This window comes from Dermacentor albipictus, chromosome 2 (assembly GCF_038994185.2).
Source record: "Dermacentor albipictus isolate Rhodes 1998 colony chromosome 2, USDA_Dalb.pri_finalv2, whole genome shotgun sequence".
In the NCBI taxonomy this organism is placed as follows: Eukaryota; Metazoa; Arthropoda; class Arachnida; order Ixodida; family Ixodidae; genus Dermacentor; species Dermacentor albipictus.
Genome location: NC_091822.1, coordinates 144,861,953 through 144,882,349, shown reverse-complemented (window position 1 = coordinate 144,882,349; position 20,397 = coordinate 144,861,953). Strand labels below are relative to the sequence as shown.

Below are 20,397 nucleotides of genomic sequence, written 5' to 3'. Positions count from 1 at the left end.
TCTTACTTTTATATAAAACAGCGTATTACTGTAGTGTTGTCATCAATATGTTCCCTTTCTGTATGCATTGACTAATTATTTAAGAGAGTCGGTCAAACGCTTTAGAAGCACACAAACAGCCGAGCGCCGGTGTTATGTGGCCTTGTGAGCCCCAGTGCAGTTCTGTTCATAAAACACAACTTTAGTTGACACTACTAAAGCATGGCCTTGTGTTCACGACAAGATCCGTGCGTGTAAATAGGCAGCCGCCAGTGGCAAGTGCGCTTCCGAAGACAAAAGCAACCAATGAAGCAAATGAAGCTCATTTGTCATCAGAAAAGTTTTTCTGGTAAGCGCATGTTTGCTGTTTTAGCTTTACTGTGTGCGTAATCGGGGACGGAACACAACTAACCTGTGTACTTTATTTACACAATTATTTTAACAGATGACAGCCTGATAATAGGCGCCAAAGACTTTCCAGGTCTGCAGATTGGAGACATCGTTGAAATATACCTTCCTGATGACACCTACAGGTGAGCCATGCGTAGAATGTTTCAGTGTGTCTCTGATTTCGAATTGTCTGTTCTGAGCTTAGCTGGTGCAGGAGAACGCAGGGGAAGCCGACATCGATGTTGTTAATTCGCGAGGTTGCGTACCTGTTGCGCAGAAAGCCATCTTCAGAAATGCCTTTGAGTGCGATGTTGTCAACAGTATGGTTGCACTTACAGCCGCCTACTGCTTCAAGTGACAACACTAAAGGAAGACTTCCAGAAAGGTTTGTTGTCATCTTTTTTTTTTAATTCACAAATTTGCACTTTTAATCTCTTCATATGATCTCATTGGACGCAGAAGTTATAGCACACCAATGGCATTGAGCACACACACACACACACACACACACACATATATATATATATATATATAGAATGACTTAAGTTCTCGTAGCCATATCTCCTTCACTGTGAAGTTAAAAGAAACAAAGTAATTGCTAATTGCATGACCAAGCTAGTGTCATTTAGTGTGGAACTGGGACTTCACCCACATGTCGGCCTCACCTTGCTTTGTTCGATACTTTAGTATAATAATATAATGAATTAATGGCATGTAGTTGAAATGAACATTTGTTGGAAGTCTACTCCGTGATGACCTGTTACAGCACAGTAGATGGTGTTGCTGGAATGTAATTAGTCCTTTGTAGAGAAAGTAATATTGCTAGCATAACCATGTGTACAACATTGCACAATTAACTCATCTTCAGTTATGGCGGGAACAGCGCAGCTTACCTTTCTGCCCACGCTGCTCATGAATTCCTTTGCTGACTTTACACCACATCAAAATTCTTCACTTCTTTATCTGACAGCTGTGCCTCATTCTTACACAAGGCCTGCCAACTGCACTAAACTAATTTCATGCTATTTCTTCCTTTTTTTTAGATGCCATAAGTGTGGAGCAAAGCCTCGCCAATGCTTTCCAGCTCAGGGTGTATGCTGATGTCATTGTTAACAAGGTGGACCCAAGGGTTTGTTGAACGACATGGCTCCTTGTTGTTCTATTCTTTAGTTCGTGACTTCTCAACCAGTTCTCTTTTTTCAGGATGTAGCCCTTGATTCCGTTGAACTTGTGTTTAAAGACCACTATCTGGCTCGCAGTGACATGTGGCGTTGGAAGCAAGCTATGGTGAGTTTACCCATAGTACGTGACTCATTGCTTTTTTTTCTCATGTGCCAAACAATATCTTTTTTAGCTTGCCTCCAGTAAAATTGTTGGTTGTTGGTGCTCGTGAGTGTCTCTGAGAATTACTCCAGAGAATATCATCACAGAGCCGTTTTCACTGATGATTTCTCTGTTGTACTCTTTTTAGATCAACACATGTGTTTACACCAAAAAGCTCATCAAGATTCATTCAAGCATGTGAGTCATACTGAGCATGGAGATACTGTATTAATAGATCTCACATGATTTTGTTCCTTTTTTGTCATTGTTATTATTATATGGGTGTCACACGGTTGTACTTTCAATGATCGAGCCCGATAGAGATAGAATTTTTCGGACGCGATTGGTTCCTTTGCACAAGCTGCATGAGGGAGCCAATCATGGTCAAGAATTTCGATCTGGATCAGGCTCAATTGTGATCAAAAGTGCCCGTGTGACACCGGTATTAGTTTGCTTATCTAGTGATTGATTTTAACATCCTAAAACTGCATGCGGCCTATGAGAGATGTAGTGTGATGATCAAGATCAATTTTTGCTGGCTGCGGTCATTTAATGTTCACTGAAGTCTTAAGTGGGTAGCCTTCTTTTTATTATTATTATTCTGCCTTTGGAATGAAGCTGCCACGACTTGGCAGTGAATCTAATGCCTCTTGCACAGGTGCAAAACACCATTGCTGTTAAGCCACTAAAGCAGATAATGATTTCGCTGCTTTTATCCTCTTTGTGAACACCTCTGTTTCGAAGGTTGAAGAAGAGTGCCTCCCAGCTGTCAGCTGACTTTTGGACATCCATTTGTGTGCATTATGTTTAAATGCGGACAGTGCATTTGCCTGCTTGAATCTTGCAGCGCAGATGTCCAAGAATCTGCTGTTTCGCATTTCATTTTTTCTCTAGTGCGCAAACAATCAGGGCGGCTATTTTGTAGCGATCCCTTTTTCAGTGTTAATGCCTTTTGCTGCCTTTCGCGTTCGTGGGACATAGCATTGCTCTAACCACCGCTCTGACCACTTACGAATGAGAAAAGTGCAAAAAGGCATTAGTATCGAAAAAGGCATTGCTACAAAATAGTGGCCCAGCTTGCAGCTGCCTTTGTCAGTCGTGCTGTCATCCTCAAAATTTTAATACTTTGTGTTATTTGACTGAATGCTTATTGGCAAAAGTGACTAGTACTTGAAACCATTTCTATCATCTAGCACAGAAGGCATGTCATGCCTGTTGCCGTTATCTAGGCCTGTAATAGTATAGCTGTACTAGTTCTGACATCCTGTAGTTTCTGTAGTTTCCAGTCATCAGATAGGGAGCAGAAACAGTTGCCGCTAGCTGCTGTCAAAGATTAAGATCCTGAAATACCTGAAGGCAGCACCATTTCCTTACTTTTCTGTTTTTTTCCTCCTCTAGTTCCTTTTTTATCTGTCACGGTCATTGATGAGCATCACCAAAAAAAATCTAACTCGGCTAGTCACTGTTTTGGGATTGTATCTTTGACCGGACGCCATATATAACAAAGAAAATGGGGAATGTGTCGGAGTGTGGGGAGGCCAACAGCAGCATAATACAATGGTGCTTCTTTCTTGGTACATCGGGACCTTATTCCTATTTCGACGCTTTGATGTCCAATCTTTAAAGGGCCCCTCACCAGGCCCCATAGCAAATTTTGGCTATATGCTGGAAGTTGTTACGTGTTCTTAGGGAGCATTCTGCCGTAAAAATTTTTCAAATCGGTTCATTAATAGCCGAGATAGAAATATTTCAGTGCTGCCAACCCATGATTTCAGCAGGCGGGCTCTACTGCTAAGCAAGACGCTCTCTCCACTCGCCCTGTCCAGCCTCCGCAAGCGAAATTCCTTCCCTGCGTTCTCCCATACCGGATCTCGAGGATCGTGTGACGCATACGTCACAGGCCCACCTTCATTTTTCCCCCTCGCTTTCTTTTTCTTTTTTCGGCATTATGCACTTCTGCTGACGGCATCGAGCTGTTGTCTCATTTGCGCAGCACAAAATTTTGCGTGCTGTGCACAAGAAAACGTGACTAGCGGTATAATTCAGTGCTACATGAATACTGAGGCAGAACAAGTGGATCACAGAGCATGATTGCGTGCTGGAACACGGTAGAAAATGGCATAGTTTCGGTACCTACGCACATGACCGCACGACCGTGGGAATAAGCAGATGAAGCGGAAGTATATCTCTCTTGCTTTGTTGCGAAGTAAAACAAAAACATGCAGACATTCCATTTGTGTGTTTCATCATTTCTCTAAACTTCAATTCGTCAATTCAAGCAACAGATCCCACAGATAACAGATGTTGTCTTGAATAATTCTCGAAGTCATGTGTCACCACGAGCAACGTCACACTGTGGACACCAGTACGTAGGGGCAGGCACTTGAGTACATCATCTTCCTGCATTGAGCGTGGCGGCTGCGAGGAGAAATACAAACTGCATTCGGTTTGAAATTTCAGATCTTTCCGCGGCACGTAGCAATGTAATACTTTGCAGACATGATCGTTATCACGCAATGTATGCTTTGCGCTTGTCAGCTCAAAATGGCCAGACCTGGTGAGGGGCCCTTTAAGCTTTCAGAGCTACCTACTCACAGTGTAGTGTCATGTTGTGTAAGAAATGTCCTAACTCCCAATCAACATGGCTTTGTGATCACTCAACACATACTAATCTTACAAGTTTTATGATGCAGGTCTCCATGCCAGCCTTTTGAGGGGGGCAAGTTGACACATGGTACTGCAGTCTCAGGAAAGCCTTTGATGTGGTTTGCCACTTTTACCCTTTGAGAAGCTCATGCTCTCTGACATGTAAATTCTCCAATTGTAGCCCTGGTCCATAGCAAAGTTCTCTTTAGGTATTCCTTTGTCTATAAATGGCTGGTTATTTCCATTTATGAGGTCGTCGTTGATGTGCCCAAAGGCACCATTGTTGGTTCTCCTCTGCATCTCAGTTACTGTTAAAGACTTTTCTCCTGATACCTGGAATTCATTTTTACAGTTTGCTGATAGTTTGTAGCATACAAGAGAGTATTCTGGCCTATAATAATTTGATGAATGATTCATAAAAAGATAGGTTCAGATAAAGGGGCTGTCGTCCTTTACAAATAAAAGCCTTCTTTACTCCTACTTTGTCTGCTTTACTTCCGGTTAGGCCTGTAGCAATCAGTAGTGTTTCCATGCTCCTTGTTAGCATTAAAAGCTTCTCTGGTCATGCTGAGTACATAGTAACAAAGGTTCTATGTGCAAAATTCCACAGATCTTGGCACTCCACCTTGTTCTTAAATTTAGGCACATGTCTTCCTCAACTTGATATGCATTGGTTGAATGAAATGGCACATGCTAATTGAACAGCTATGCTGTAAAACTAGAGTGAGTGAAGACACTGAATATTTGCTGGCCCTATTGTGCCACTAGCTGTTAAGTGATTATGCTGATCTCTTTCTGTATGGAATCTCTTATTGCATTGTTGGTCGTATCAGAACTAACATCTCATTGAAATGACATTGATGGTGGTGACTATGATGTACATTGCAAGGGAAAGTGAGGGAGCCCAATTCAGAGGCAATTATGACTAATTACATATGGCTATAGATGGGCCATATGCTATTGATGTAGTAAGAAATATTTCATGCTTACTACTTCCTTTGAGTGCTGATAACCGGTAGCTATTTTCTTCATCTTTGTATATTGACGGCACAGTTCCTGTCACATCTTTTCTCCCAAACTCCATAGAGCTGTGTCTGGACCTTTTATCTTTTAGTAGATCTCTCCTGCATTCCTCATCTTTTCATCACTTGTTTATCGCTTGTTTATAACTTTCTACATTCTTAAATGTGCCAGTTCACGCTGCCTTGTGGTTGTGTTAAACATTTCTCACCAACTTGTGCACTTGTGATGTCTGTGCTGAGTTGTTTCTTCCTTTTGACTGTTCAGATTGTGTGTATATCTTGATGTTTATGTCTCTGCATGCAATCTTGTGCCATTTTACGTGTGCTTCTTTATGTGCAGTGTGCTTTACTTGGTTGGCTGCAATATTTATTACATATTACATTTATCTGTGCTCACTTTTTATTCTCTCCCCATAAGCGGTGTGTGCTTTCTGTCATTGTGTGTGGCTGTTAATGCACCTGCATCCTTGCCAATGAACTATTACTTTATTTGCTGCCTACATTCGGCAGAATTTAGACATAGTTATTGATCTTCAGCATGTAAAGTACAATAGAACCTCTGATACATTCCTGGTTCATATGATTTCTTACATGCTTGCGGTGAAAAGTATTAAAAATACAGTTGAAATACCTTCACATTGAACACTGTTATCATAATGTCACTTCTATAACAAAAAGGGAAGCATGGCCTACCCATATTTATTTTTTTATATGTGTTCTGGGTGCTACTGCAATGAAGAATTAGGAAATAATTTGTCTAAGAAAATATATGCTTGCTTGATTACAGCTTGATACTTTATATTCAATGCATAAAAGTAGCTGTGCTTTTTGTTTAGGTGTAGTCTCACTTTGTGTTTCTGGAATACTAGTGATCTTAGACATCACGTGTTACTTGCTTTGTCATGTTTAACTTTTGCTTGCGCAATTTTGTTGTCTAATGGAGGGCTAAAAGGTGAGCTCAAATTGCAAATATTCTGATTAATTTTCAACTAACATGATCAAAAGAGTTAATTTCGTTTATGGATGAAGAGCGAAATTTTCTAATCAAATCGAAAATGAACATTTGAGAAATATTACCATTTAATATTGAATTTAATACTGAAAATTTTCTCATTTCTAAACAAAGTAATATATAAAAGATCTGTGAAGTCTGTATGGTAAAATGACTTAACTCGTTTGCCATAGTAGTTGACTGCAGTTAAGAACTGAAAGTTTGGTCAACTGAGGAGCTTGTAAACGAAAAACAGTTGAAAGTTGGTGCACCTGGCGCATTATCAGAGTGAGAGCAATAAAATGCAGAAGCATCACATAATCAGATGCATACAGCTAGACAGATAGCTCTGTTCATTGAGAGACCAAATTTTACAGCACCGCACATTGACTCTAAGGGGTGTGAACGTCGTGAGGTGTTGGCCAAAGGTGATACATTACTTTGCCTGAATCGAGAAAAATTTGCAAGCTGCATAGGGGCGAGGCATCCTTATTGAATGACTGGAAATTATTGAGCAGAAGTTAGCTACTCCATGCGTTTGCTCAGCAACTGACGCCTACGCGTAGCAACTGCGGTTTCCCTGAAGCAGAGTTGCTCGGAACAGTCTCCACTCACATCTGCCTTTCTTCCTGTAGACTCCAATAAGTGTAGTTATCCATTATATTTGAACAGGAATGAATATTCGACATCTTCAAATGGTGAATTCTTCGATCGAATACAAAGGCTGTTTGATTCATATTTGAAATTTCAAACATTTGCATGCCCCCAATTTAATTATAAACATTTTATGCTGACAAGGCGGAACACGGCATCTATTTAGCCATCTGCAGTTCTGGCATAGTTTGATGAAGCCAAACTCTGCATTGTATGTGGGTGTCAGCTGCCAGTGGTGTAGAAGAGGCTGGAAGCATGAGAGAGCCATGCACCATTTTATAAATTTGTTCTTTTTGGCTTCTTTCAATGGCTCTGTTCTATGGTGCCACATAAGTGTGCATTGGTTGCAGCAATTTCTGTGTCTAGATGTGTGACTGTACGCTCCAATGAATGCAGGTGGCCCGGAGCCTTCAAAATGACAACATTCTGTACAGAATCATACCCAACTTTGTAACTTTGTATGTGACCTGGTTAGAGACGCTCATAACTCTTCAGCACAGTTGACAGGCAGGATTGGGGACTATGAGAGGCACAGCCATAGAAGGAGTCACCTGTATAAGAAGTAGCATTCACAGTTTCTTGAATTTCTTAGGTGTTCAACTGTGTTCTGCTTGTATAGCCAATTCCCGATATAACCCATCTTTCTCTTGTGTTTTATGCAAAACATGTCAGTGAGGTTCTGCTGTAATTTATTATTTTTCCAATAAGATTCGTGTGGCCAATTTTCTGTCTTTTTACATTTCTGCTAAACAATTTGCTTGCTAAATTTAATAAATCTTGTGTGTTGTTTTGGTCATTTTCTGTGATGTATGGTTTTTATTCTGTACAGGCTCCAGGTGTATGAGATGTGGGCTCATGGAGAGCAGGTAGCCTCTGGAGTTATCACTGCAGACACCAAGATTGTCTATCGCTCGGCCAGCAGCATGGTGTACCTCTTCATTCAAATGAGTTCTGAAATGTGGGACTTTGACACCAATGGTGACCTCTACTTTGAGAAGGCTGTCAATGGCTTCCTTTGTGACCTTATTGCAAAATGGAAGGCAAGTTGCTTCACATTTGGTTCTAGACAATACATGTGTAGGCATATAAATGGCTTCTGTCCATGTGGTGCAACTTTGAATTATATTAACCTGCAGTCCAATGTTCGATTCTATGATCATTGTTATGCATCCTAGTGATTTACCATATTTTTGCACTACTCACAAAAAATATATTACTGCAGCTTTGTGAAACTTACAGTGCATTGACAGCGTCAACAAAATGTTGTCCTTTGGTTTAAACACTGTAGCGGTTTGACTTGTTCCCGATGCGCACTTATTATATCTTTTGACCACCACTGCACAATGATTACAGCTGTTGTGTTCACAATTTCCCTTCGTCATGGAACAGTCAAGTTTTGATTTTCGGTCTTTCTGGACGTTACATTATCTACCAAGCTTGGGCTGTTGTGTAGGTCTCACCCTTTGTGCAACTTTTCCTTATGAAGTACAGGACTTGTGAGGTGGAGAACTATGCACCCTTGTCAATTATGGTGTTGGTAGTCAGTTGGGATATGGTAATGCCAACTGTCAGGGGCTCCACTTGACCGCTGGACCATGGCCTTCTATATCTGCCAGTATGGGTGTAATTGATGGCAGTGACAACATTCACAAACACTGAGAAGAGCTCATAATAGTTATTGCTGTACTCAACAAAGTTTGTAAGTAAAAGTGCTAGTGCTAGCTTATAATATAAATTTGCCTTTGGGTGCAGCTTCACAGCAATGCAATATTATGGCACATGAAGTCAATTCTGAAAGCAAAATTTTTACTGTTATGATGTCGCCCACAAAAGCAAAATTTGCATACAAATTCACTCTGCACTGCAGTGAAGTCACACCATGCTTTAACAGAGAGCAACAGTGAGAGCAGTAATGACACAGCATGAACATGAAGATTGTTTCCAAAGCTTTGCTGCATTGCAGCAGTTTCAGTTTCAGTTTATTATTCTTTAAATACAATGAGTGGGGAAGAGACGATATACAGACGAGGGCCCCAAAGTCAAAGACTGCAATGGGACCCTCGGTTAATAATAACAATGGAGAGATTTATTAAAGATGAGCAAGCTAAGTAAAAGAAACAGACACAATCTCGAAAAATACAACATAGAAAAAAAACAGTTAACAATAGTTGTGATCATTTGCTCTTATGAAGGTTTGAATGTTGTGTGTAGTCCTTTGTATGGGCTATACATACAAAAACACAGTAAACAATTACGAAATCATCATGTGCCCTGGAGCAGCAATGACTGGTACACACTGCATAAGTTTGCACAGAATGTAGGATCAAAAGTAGCAAATCTTTTGTCTTATGCATCGCTTGTATGGCTTCCTTCTTCCTGCAACCAGCAAATCAAGATCTTTCTGTTCTCTTCACCTGTTCCTTAGGATATGAAGTGCAATCATGACATCAACATTGTGCTCTTCTCGCGAGTCTTCTATGAAGCCAAGAGCAAAGAGCAGTTTCCAGAACACATGGCCCATTGTGTGCAAGTTGATTACAAGGGGCGTTTCTACGAGGACTTCTACAGGTAGCATTGACCCTTTTATCTTTGTCCAGGAGCCCTGATTGCTGTATATACCAAAAGTTACAAGTAACAGATGCCATCACTTTGCTGCTGTTACTGTTAGAGTTCATTAATGCACACGACTTAGCTAAGCAAATATTGATCAGAATGAAGTGGTTATTTATAAAACAGATATTTGTGATGTTTGTCTGCTTTAACCTCAGTGATAACAAAGATGGAACATGATTGGCAGTGCTATGTGTTGAGGTAAAATATTTTAGGGCATAAAGATAAAGATACAAAGGAAGTAGACATCAATTTACAGACAAAACTGTAATCTATGTGACTGTGGCTATAATGTCAACTTCAGTGTGAGGTCACATAGTTTGCAATGCATGCCTGTTGACAGCTCTTGCTGCATAGCATCTCTTCTTCCAGCTGTCCATGGCGTTCGTTCAGTTGACAATTGGAATTGGAGATTTAATATTCAATATCGTGCTTGATGCTATCAACATAAAGCAGATATGATAAGTAACCTCGGAATTTACGCAGGTGCTTTGATCACTTGGAGGTCACGAGTGCCGTAAAGGTGCCAGCCAAAGTACATCATTTTGTATGGCCACTTAAAGCAGACAAGTTATACTGTGTATGCACGTGAAAAATGTCCAATTTTTTTAAGCTCTTATAATGCATTCTTTGTTTGTGTTTAAAGTTGAGTCTCTCCCAGTTTTTGCTCACATTCTGCATTTATTTCCTTCTGCTAGGTTCCATGCTTCTGGTTTATTATTATTATTATCATCATCATCATCACCGCCATCATCATCATCATCATTTTAATTTTAGTGCCCAGTTAATGGAGTTCAGTACTATTGCAGCGACTACCTAGCTTACTTGTAATGCAAGGTACATTTTTTGTACTTTTGGGCAATAGTTACCACATGCGTTTAACTCATTCTGTTAATTAATAAACTAACTTTCATGGCATGATATGATGTGATGTGGTGGTGTGAGCTGTGGGCTTGTTGGTTTCTCATCATGAAAAGAGTGAGTTGTAGCACGGTCAGGGAACAAGGGCACGAGGAGGCACAAAATAATTAACACATGTAATGCTATGTGTGTGTTTTTTTGTGCCTTCTCATGCATTTGTCCTTTGTCAACGCTACAACTTGCTCGTTCCATGGCACGGCTATTAGAAAAGCCACAAAGATGTTCCTCAAGTGTCGTGCGATAACCTATGGGAGATTGTAAACTTACTGATGTGGTAAATTGGATGTAGAAGAAACTCCCAAGAAATGGTGCTCTCAAATGTAAAAGATAGAAGTAAGGCACAATGTGCAAGTGCAATTGGCATGATAAGAGAAAAAGCTTTGCATTTCCTGGCTGCATTTCGTACAGCTATAGTTGGTAAACAATGGTAGTTGTAGTAACGAAAGCTTCCTATTGTGTTTTCTTCCTATTACGCAGAGTCGCAGTCCAAAATGAGCGCATCGATGACTGGACGCAGACCTTACGGTTGCTGAAAACGTATTTTAATGAATACCCAAAGCAGATTCTTGAGCATCACTATAGGCCAAATGTCAAGGTGCCCACAGCAGTGAACTCGACTGCCTCACAGGGAAACTTTCTCCAAGTGCTCAACATGTCTCTAAATGGTTTGTAGCCTGTGTGCACAAATGTGTTAAATATTGGATGGACGTTGGACTTCTATTTGAAGCATGAATGTATTAGGGCGGGGCAATTCATCAATTGCAGCTAATTTGTTTGTTTGGTATTAATAAACTGTGGAAATGTGAACAAACTTCGGCAAACATTGGCACCGATGCCTCTGCTTCACTACCTCAAACGCAAGGAAGGGAATTGAGCAACAATTCCCTTCTTTATCCTAACCTACAGACACCTAATCTTAGGTGTCTACAGGTTTCTCTGGACGGAAGCCACCCACTCACCCTGTAGTCAAAGCCCATGGAGGTAAAATCTGGTCTCTGAAGCAACTGCTAGTACATGGGCATTAAACTTCGTGCCAGCAACATTGAAGGGGCCAGAAACACTGTTCTAACTAATCGTAGAATGGCCTCACTATCAAAGGACGTCGCCTTATGAATGTCGTACTGCAAAATTTTTTTGAAATCCTTCCACTATAACTGGAGTTATCGCACCAATACCTGGATTTCTCTCTCCTTTTGTATCTGTAAGTGCGCTGGAAGCTGCACAGCTGTGAAGCCAGGAGGGCAAAGCCCCACGCAAAAGTTGAGCATTGCGGCGGTGAAATGGGGTCCCTTGATGCACGCATGTCGAGGCAGTCGACAGTGAGAGAGCTCGTCACGGGACCCTGTGGTGGCTGCGATAGACTATGCTAAGCAGGATGCTGCTGCTGCCTCGGAGGCCACTCACAGCGATCGCAACTATGTGAAATTGTGTGTAAACTGGCAGGGCAAAGGTGAATTGATTTTTCTATCTTTTAGAGATTGCTGGCATATGTATGTTTCATTTATTTAACTCAAAATTAGCAATTATGTATTACTGAGAATGCTCTCGCGATGATGAAATGAGCCAATAACGTTGGTGAGACCTGCTACTTGTGACGTTGCTGCATGACAACATTGTGAAAGCAAGAGCATGTGATTTTTCAATATTTTTGACATGAAATTTCCCTGCTGCATGCAGCACAGCAATATTTGGCTCACATGTTCACAGCAGCCTTTGAGACAGATTGGCAACATTTTCTTACGATATTCAAAAAGCCTTTGAGGGCCCCTTTAAGAAGGCTCGGGCACCTCATAGTGGGGCCACCAGAAGACTTATCCAAGCTTCTTTGTCTTTGTAGCTGAACTTGTGATTTATTTAGGCATTTATCTATTACCTCAAGGGCAGGCCTGTAGTTAAGGGATATCGCATAAGGGCCATTGAGCTTGAAATGTTTGATCTGTCCACTCAAGCTAAGCATTGCTAATATTAACAGTAACTGTTAATGTGTAGCCCAGTTTATTTTTGCTTCAAACTTTATGTACTTAACTCACTAGTTTTGATGTTTTGAGCTTATGTAGATAAATCAACAAGCCCAAATAATTGGCTACATAATAGAATAAAACATTCCAATTGGGTTAAAATACTGAGTTCTTGCCCAGCCTTAATGGACTTGTAGAATTGACCAAATCATCACATTGGACTTTATTTCTGTAATGCTTTCATGTTCCTGACTTTTCAACAACTGTCAAGTCCGTGCTTTATTTTTTTTATTCTTTGCAGTTTTTGAAAAGCATTTTATGGATCGGAGCTTTGACCGCACCGGTCAGCTTAGTGTTGTCATCACACCCGGCGTAGGTGTCTTTGAGGTTGACCGAGACCTCACCAACATTACTAAGCAGCGCATCATTGATAATGGTGAGAGCATGGTTATTTGTGTTATCACGTAGTAGATTCCGTTTATGAATGTGATGTGACCTTGTCTTGCTGTTATTCCTGCAGGCATTGGAAGTGACCTTGTGTGTCTTGGTGAACAGCCCTTGCATGCGGTGCCACTATTCAAGGTGAATGAATGTGCCTTCCTTCCTTGTTTCATTACTTGAACTGCTACATGTTTAGCTATGTTTTCCTTAATCATTGCTTGCCACTCTTGATAAGCACATTATGTTGCGTAGCTGAGAGAGGGAGATAAAGTTATGTTGTACTCTGCGTTGTGAATATAGAATCCCTTAGAATTAAAACAAGGATTTATTCAGATACTCCACTGGTCTGCTCCCCAGGACGACCCATGTGCTTGTCCACATAATTTTTTTTTTTCACATATGGCCCATAGTTACTACAGTTAAACGTTAATACATGTATAACAAACTTCAATGTAATGAAATTCTCGATACCATTAAGTACCTAACCTTTTATATTTACTTCTCCATAGAATGCCATGCATATTAAAGCTCACTATAACGAAATGTGTTTATACGCGATTTCAATATATAATGAAATTTCACAGCCGCCGCAAATTAATGCTGAGGCAATCAGTTAAAATCTCCATGAAAGCATATGGTCAAATGGTTGAATTACATGCGGCTGCTTGAGAATTCACCTCTCAAATCACGTGCTGTGCAACTGAGCCGAGTAGGATTGTAACTTGATAAGTGCGATCTTCCCATGCGAGCAAGGGAAAAGGGTTTGGGGGCGAGGGGAGCTCGCTTGCGGTAATGCGATCAAATGTGAGAGGAGGGGGCAGGTTCACATGAGTCTCTTTTTCTAGCCTGGCCATGGTGGCCATGGCTGCCGTGGCTGTCAGCGGGCCTGAGCGTATACACAGCCCGCGCACCATTTTAGAGGTAATCTGCCGCATGTACAAGGACTGGGCTAGCCAAGGTGGCGAGGCATCATGTGTGCTGTCTTCCATGCGTTTAGTGCTGAAGGTTGCGTAATCTCGAGTTTCGGAGATGCATTGAAACAAGAGGGAAATAACGCATTTGCTCTCCGCTGCCGGTGCTTTCTGTGATAACATTATGATGCGGGTGACACTATCAGCCGCGTGGGCAGTTTGGGCATAAAAGCACGGCTGAAATACATTTTAACATAGCTGGCTTCACTTTGCAGCACTGATGTGCATATATCATCGACGTGGCATGAAACTATCTTTCGCCGTCAACTCTCAAATTCACCTAAATGAATGTTTTTTTTTCGATTGCCTGATAATTCGGAAAGCTTTTCAGCCACTTCTGCATAAGGAATATGTATTGACGACTGTACTTATTTTCATAAAACGTTGAAATTCGATATGCAACAAAATTTCAATAAAACGAAGCAAATTGCCGATTTTGCCGGCTTCGTTATATCGAAGTTTAACTGTATGGTCATACATTCACTTTATGCAAATTGTGCTCTATTTATCAAATCCTTGTGTGTGAGTCTTGATGTGAGTCTTGATTGTGAGGCTCTCATGAGTGCACAGTACATTTAAGAAACTGCATAATTGCTGTTGTTGCCACAAGTTCTAGAATGCGTGATGGTGCCCTATAAATATAGGATGACTGTAAGCCACTTCATTTGATCTGACGATTGATGACTGTGCTTGCTGCTATCATTGCCATCATGCTGCTCCCTTGTCTCCAAAATGCAAGTCTGCATAACGGGGAGTGCTGTCCGTAAAGCACTTCTACTTTCTGCATGATAGTTAGTGTCACCTGACAATGTTTACTAGGGGTATTAAATTTTCTAATCTGCAGATGTGTTTATCCGAGCAGTTCTGAAATTTGAACATGTGGCGCTACAGTTCTCGTTTGTCTTACGTACTGCTCTTTAGCTGGGCTGTAGATGGACCCTCCCCCTTCCCTTTTTTTTTGTGACAGGCAAGCTCTGATAATGTAATAACCCTGTATATCTTCCCCTAATTGAATACCTCAGTTAAAAACAGTTATGTTCTATTAATATTTGGAAGTGGGAATGTTTGCACGCCCAAACATTTACGTATAGTTATATGTATTGTCAGCAGGGATTAAAGGTGATGAACATGGAATCATTTTCTGAGTATAGAAAGCTGTATAATGGCCTGTTTTTTTTTTTCTTTTTTGTTTTATTAATTGAATCATTGTGAAAGATGTGCTTGTTTTCTTTTTTATATCAGTTTCAGTCAAAGCATCCAACTGGCTTGGATATGAAGGATGACTACAACATGCCACACTGGATAAACCTAAGGTACCCTTAGCGATTCTTGTTTGTTTGTTTACAAACACCCCTTGAATGAGAGCCCACTATCTATAGCCACATTTTCGCCATTGGCACCCCTTCCTTTTTACTTTCGTGCAGAGTAGTAGGCTAAAGGAGTTAACCTGACTCAGGCCAGCCTTTCTGCCATTTCTGACATTTTCTCCCTCTATTTTTCTTGCCATTGGCAAGTCATGATACATCTAGGCAATGCATGCAAGATTGCTGATAGCTTTTCTTTCAAAGACTGTCAGTGACTGACTGCTTAATGCTTATCAGCAGAAACAGGAGACACTTGAGATCTATAAGTATTTGCTACAGTATTATGTGACTTAGCCGGAATGTAGAGGAAGTCACTGATAAAGGAAGTGCTGGGAATTGAACCCAACATGGCAGGTGTTTAACATGTGCCAGAAATTGCGTGCCATTGCCCACTGTTCGCTGTGAAACAAAAGCAAGATTCTTGCCTTTGAAGCCGCTTCAGTACTTTTTGAACAAACGAATAAAATTGCATGTAATCTTATCAGCACTTCCTTACCGCAATGAAGTCAAGTTAATCTAAGTTGAAGCAAAAATTTAAGCCACTGCATTTTTTGGAAAAAGCACTGCAATGATGGGGTGCAGGTACTGACAGATGCAAGGCATTCTTCATTCATGTGTGGGAACTAGACTTCAAGCACACTCATGTGGTTTACTTAGTGAAAGCTCTTTTATTAGGACAGTTTAAACTTGCCCTGGCCATGATAGGTTGGCAAAGGTGATAGTTTGATGCATGCTTACTTGCCTGAAATCATGAAGCAGCCACCTGCTATGCCTTCCTAACGGGAAAAGTGTCAGCACCTATTGCAACCCTTGTAACATGGTCAAATAACATGAGAAGGTAACTTAGGTATGATGCTTCATTTATAGAAAATGATTTACTTTTCCTTGAAATTGATATCTTTCAACAGACACTAAATTGTTAAAAGGGCACTTTCAGAAATGTAGTATACAATAAAAACTTAACTTTGTCAGTATGCTAAACTGTCTGAAATTGCCTTGTTTATTTTTTGGCCTTGTTGACATGTTAGAGTGCATGTTGTTGTTTTTTTGCTTGCTTTCTCTTTTCAGGATAAGTGTGTAGCATATTTGAACAGGCATGTATTTATTATTTCAACACAGTCTTGAATGCTAAAAATGCATATCTTACAGCTGAAGCTTTCTATTTCCTTTGCTTGCAGTTTTTACTCAACAACACCTGCACAGTTTTACTCAAAGTTTGTGCCTCGCATCAAACTTCCCACTCCTCAGGTTAGTAACTGCGCTCTGGGACAATATTGCTGGCCTGTACAATGTTCTCTGGGCAGAATGTAACTGTAGCTCTTTCTCTGCATGGTTCTGTAGCCAAAGCCTAACCACATGAAAGCTCTCGGTACAGGTATGTATCACACTTGCCTCCCTTTCTTCTTCGCATTATTGATACTCTGGCCTTTGTACGTGCAAAGTTCATACTTTGTTCTGGTACTATTCTTGTTCCAAGAGGTGTACTTGTGTGGCGCTTTTGTCTTACTTTAATGTACTTTAATGTTCATTACTCTCTCCTGCTATACTGATAGCTTTCCACCTGTGTTTGTGACATCCCACTGACTATGGCATTACACCCGTATTCAGTATAGTACTGCATGTTGCCTTGCTGTCTTGAGTAGACTGGGACAGAGTAGATTAAGAAATTAGCTTAACTGCTGCTTATAATTTATCAAAACCTCTTTTCTACTTGTATCACCTGGTTAAGTGATTTCATTGTGGAAGAGGAACTGTAAGTAAATTGTGTCTTTCCTGTCTTTTGCTTTAACCACCTTGGACAAATACATGTCGGTTGTCGTTCCTTAAAGGAACACTAAGGAGTAACACTGAGTCAGTTAGGCTAGGCTAATATGGTACTCTTTCAAAACTGTATTTGTTAATTCGGAGCTTGTAGGTTAATTATTAGCTGAGAAAACAAAGGTCAGTGTTTCATTTCTTGAATTTTGCACCAAAATCTTGCTGTGGTATGTCACTGTTACATCACGGATTTCAATGTATCTTCTTCTCGTTAAACAAGAACATTCAAGTTCTTGAAACTTGCTAAGTTCAGTCGTTGGCGCTTTTGGAACATAATGTGGTCCATCTTTACTGATGAAACGTTAGCTAGGCCTGAGTATATGTCGAATGTCCATAATGTCACAGCAAACAGATGTCAGATGTTCATGATGTCATGGTGGGCTGATACAAGAACGTTGAAGCAGCGGCACCACCTGTCTTTCATTTTTTGTCATTTCTGGCTTACCAAGCATCAAGAGTGACTTTTTTAGTATTGCGGAAGGGTAATTTACTAACACGGTTCAAATAATTTTTCTATTTAGTGTCCCTTTAACATAAACACAAAGGAGTAGAAGTAGAGACAGTTCATATGATGCTCAGAAATTTTCATGCGGTTCTGGCAATAATAACTGTAAGCATTCAGTTTTACTAGAGCACCATGTGATACAGTGCAATCACATACTCACTGGCATCTGTCCTCATTGTCTTTATTTCACATACAGGGATGTACGCATGCCGTGGTCAGCCTCCTATTCGGGCCTCTGACAGCATCTCTGTGGTGTACGACTATGATGAGTATGATGCCAACATCTTCAAGGGATGCTCTCCAAACCAAGCTGGGCCAAAGTGAGCAATACTTATGGGAGTTAGAAGCTTGCATGCTATGAAGATATAATGCATATGCCTGTTGATGCACACGTGATTGCATTAGCAGTGGTGCTTTATGGCTACAGAAACAAAGACATTAAAAACCTTGCTTCTTGTTTGAATCAAAGCATTGTAGCCATGGGGTATACAACTCCTAGGCACTACACAGCCACTACTTTGCAACATTGCTACATGTGCTGTTTTGCCATGTCGCTAGTGGGTTTATGTGGAAGTGGAGGCAGCCAAGTAGCCATCGTGCAGCTTTTTTTTTTACCATCCATAACACTATGATATGAAGCCCTTCTACACCACTACTGTGACGCAATAGAAGGCACCGGCCTTTTCCTTGTGGATCGTTTACACTACCTTGAGGACGTCATAGTTAAGCACATGGCTGGCAATAAGAAGCAGGCTATACTGCTGCAGTACTTTCAGCCAAAGAAATAAATATGTTGAGTGAAGCTTCAAGTGAGTATTTACTGTGCCACGATTGGTTCATTGATTGATTTGTACAAGTGCTTTACGCATTTTTTACGTGATTTTATATATTAAATTCTGGCTATATCGAACTATTTCGAGATCACTGCGCTGTTGGATCTATATCGAGGTTCAACTGTAATAAGCATACTTGAAAATAACATTTAAGTTGATTAGCAGACATACTTCATGAAAATTAGAGTGGAAATACTTAAGTGCATATAGTTGATACACAGTGCCAAGGAACTGCATGATTTGTTGTATTTTGGTTTCATCCTTGAAAATTCTGCACATTTAACCATAATAGCTCTGTCCATCATGTCCTGTGGAATTTCTTTTATAACCAGTGGGAGCACTTCCTCAGCAGTTATCACTGCCATAGCTATAGTTTCAAGGAAGGCTTGAAGTGGCTATCAGTAAAGGTAATATAAGGACAAAATTTTGTTCTACCTGCACATTGTTCTCAGAAATGTCACAATTTATGTGATTATCACTAATGAATGAATTACTTAACTCAAAACCACTAACCTTCAATTAAAAACTTCATGGAACGTATTATAGCTGCAAACTTGAAGCCAGCCAGGGGGTGCAAACTGTATCCATGAAAATCTTGTATTTAGCCAGACTTCCTAGAAGTATATCTTCAAAATTTGCAGTATAATGCATGTTGTTCCAATTTGCACTTCTCCAAAATGCATTTCTTTTGCATTTGCAGTGTTTCCGCCGTGGGACCCAGCTAAGATTAGCCAAACTGTTTAAAGGGAAGAAAAAGGTTTAAAAAAACATGGTGCAAGATATGCTTAAAAGACCTACAGTGTTTGGTCATCAGAGGTCTGGCGACCGAACATGATAGGTATTAAAATCGTGTCTTGCACTGTGTTACCTAAACCTTTTTTTCTTTCTTGTAACCGTTCGGCTAACGTTAGCTGGGAGACGCTATATATGCAGTGTTGCTTTCTCATCCAGGCTTGATCTGTAAAGTTGACCCTTTTTATCCTGTAGGATGAGCACACTGCAAAGGGCCAATATGCGTCGTCGTTCTCATCTGCCAACACCCCCACGACCCTTGAATCAGGACGATGACACTTCGTCATCACCAACCTACTCTAGTGGGTCATCCCATTCCCGATCGGGTGCCATATCAATCCCTAGGCGGGGGGTGTCATGTTTTGCCGGCACTCAAGCAGCATCAACTCACGGGAGCGATGGTGTGTCTCACAGCATTTTTTCACCCCTATGATAATGTGATATACACATTCTGCACAAGGAGACATGGAAACACACTTGTCCTGTCGGTGTGCCCTTGTGTGTTGTTTTTGTGCAGTTCATTGTGTTATGATGAACTAAGTTAAAACAGTAGTTTGGGTACACTTACAAAGTGGCATGTGAATTTCTTTTCACACAAACACCCTTCTTCACCTCCAGGTTTTCATGAAGGCTGTTTGAAATTATTTTTCACAAAAAGATTTGGTTCCTGCACAAGATCTACTGGAAGACTGTGCTTTATTCTTGAAGCATCCAGAAGGATGAGGATGACTTGTTCGATGGTGATTATACAGTTAAGCGTCAATATAACAAAGTCGGTAAAATTGGCAATTTGCTTTGTTATATCAAAATTTCATTGTATTAAAATTCAACCCTTTATGCAAATAAGTACACTTGCCAATAGATTTTATTACACGGAAAGAGGCCGCAGAATTTTCCAAATAATCGGGCAATTGAAAAAAGCAAATTTGAATTCGGGAAACAATTCATTTTGATAAATTTGGGTGTTGGCGACGAATGATACAGTTTCATGCCACTTACGTTGACAAAATCTTTACATCAGTGGTACGAATTAAGCAAAGCCAGCCACACTTTTGCATGCACTCTGCCTGCGCGGCTGATAGTGTCGCTCGCACTGGGATGATGCTACCAGGATAAGCGCCGCCAAAGGGGAGCGAATGCTTCGTCTACCTCTCGTTCCAACGGGTCACTGAAACTTGA

At 40.6% G+C, this 20,397-nt stretch overlaps 1 protein-coding gene across 4 annotated transcripts in view; it reads left to right on the top strand.

Moving 5' to 3' along the window:
* The first annotated feature begins 187 nt into the window (after positions 1-187).
* Iml1 (GATOR complex protein Iml1) overlaps positions 188-20,397 on the top strand; it is a 61,636-nt gene continuing 41,426 nt past the window's right edge. The window contains exons 1-17 of one of the 4 annotated variants that reach the window (XM_065435577.1): positions 188-328; positions 425-512; positions 708-754; positions 1,413-1,498; positions 1,573-1,656; positions 1,841-1,890; positions 4,386-4,457; positions 7,835-8,045; positions 9,431-9,573; positions 11,014-11,201; positions 12,796-12,930; positions 13,015-13,076; positions 15,149-15,219; positions 16,449-16,518; positions 16,612-16,645; positions 17,790-17,913; positions 19,414-19,619. In XM_065435577.1, coding sequence (XP_065291649.1) covers positions 286-328; positions 425-512; positions 708-754; positions 1,413-1,498; positions 1,573-1,656; positions 1,841-1,890; positions 4,386-4,457; positions 7,835-8,045; positions 9,431-9,573; positions 11,014-11,201; positions 12,796-12,930; positions 13,015-13,076; positions 15,149-15,219; positions 16,449-16,518; positions 16,612-16,645; positions 17,790-17,913; positions 19,414-19,619 — 1,714 coding nt within the window. In that variant the 5' untranslated portion in view covers positions 188-285. Of the gene's footprint in view, positions 329-424; positions 513-707; positions 755-1,412; positions 1,499-1,572; positions 1,672-1,840; positions 1,891-4,385; positions 4,458-7,834; positions 8,046-9,430; positions 9,574-11,013; positions 11,202-12,795; positions 12,931-13,014; positions 13,077-15,148; positions 15,220-16,448; positions 16,519-16,611; positions 16,646-17,789; positions 17,914-19,413; positions 19,620-20,397 lie in introns of all 4 variants that reach the window. The other 3 variants (XM_065435576.1, XM_065435579.1, XM_065435578.1) reach the window with 3 other exon arrangements.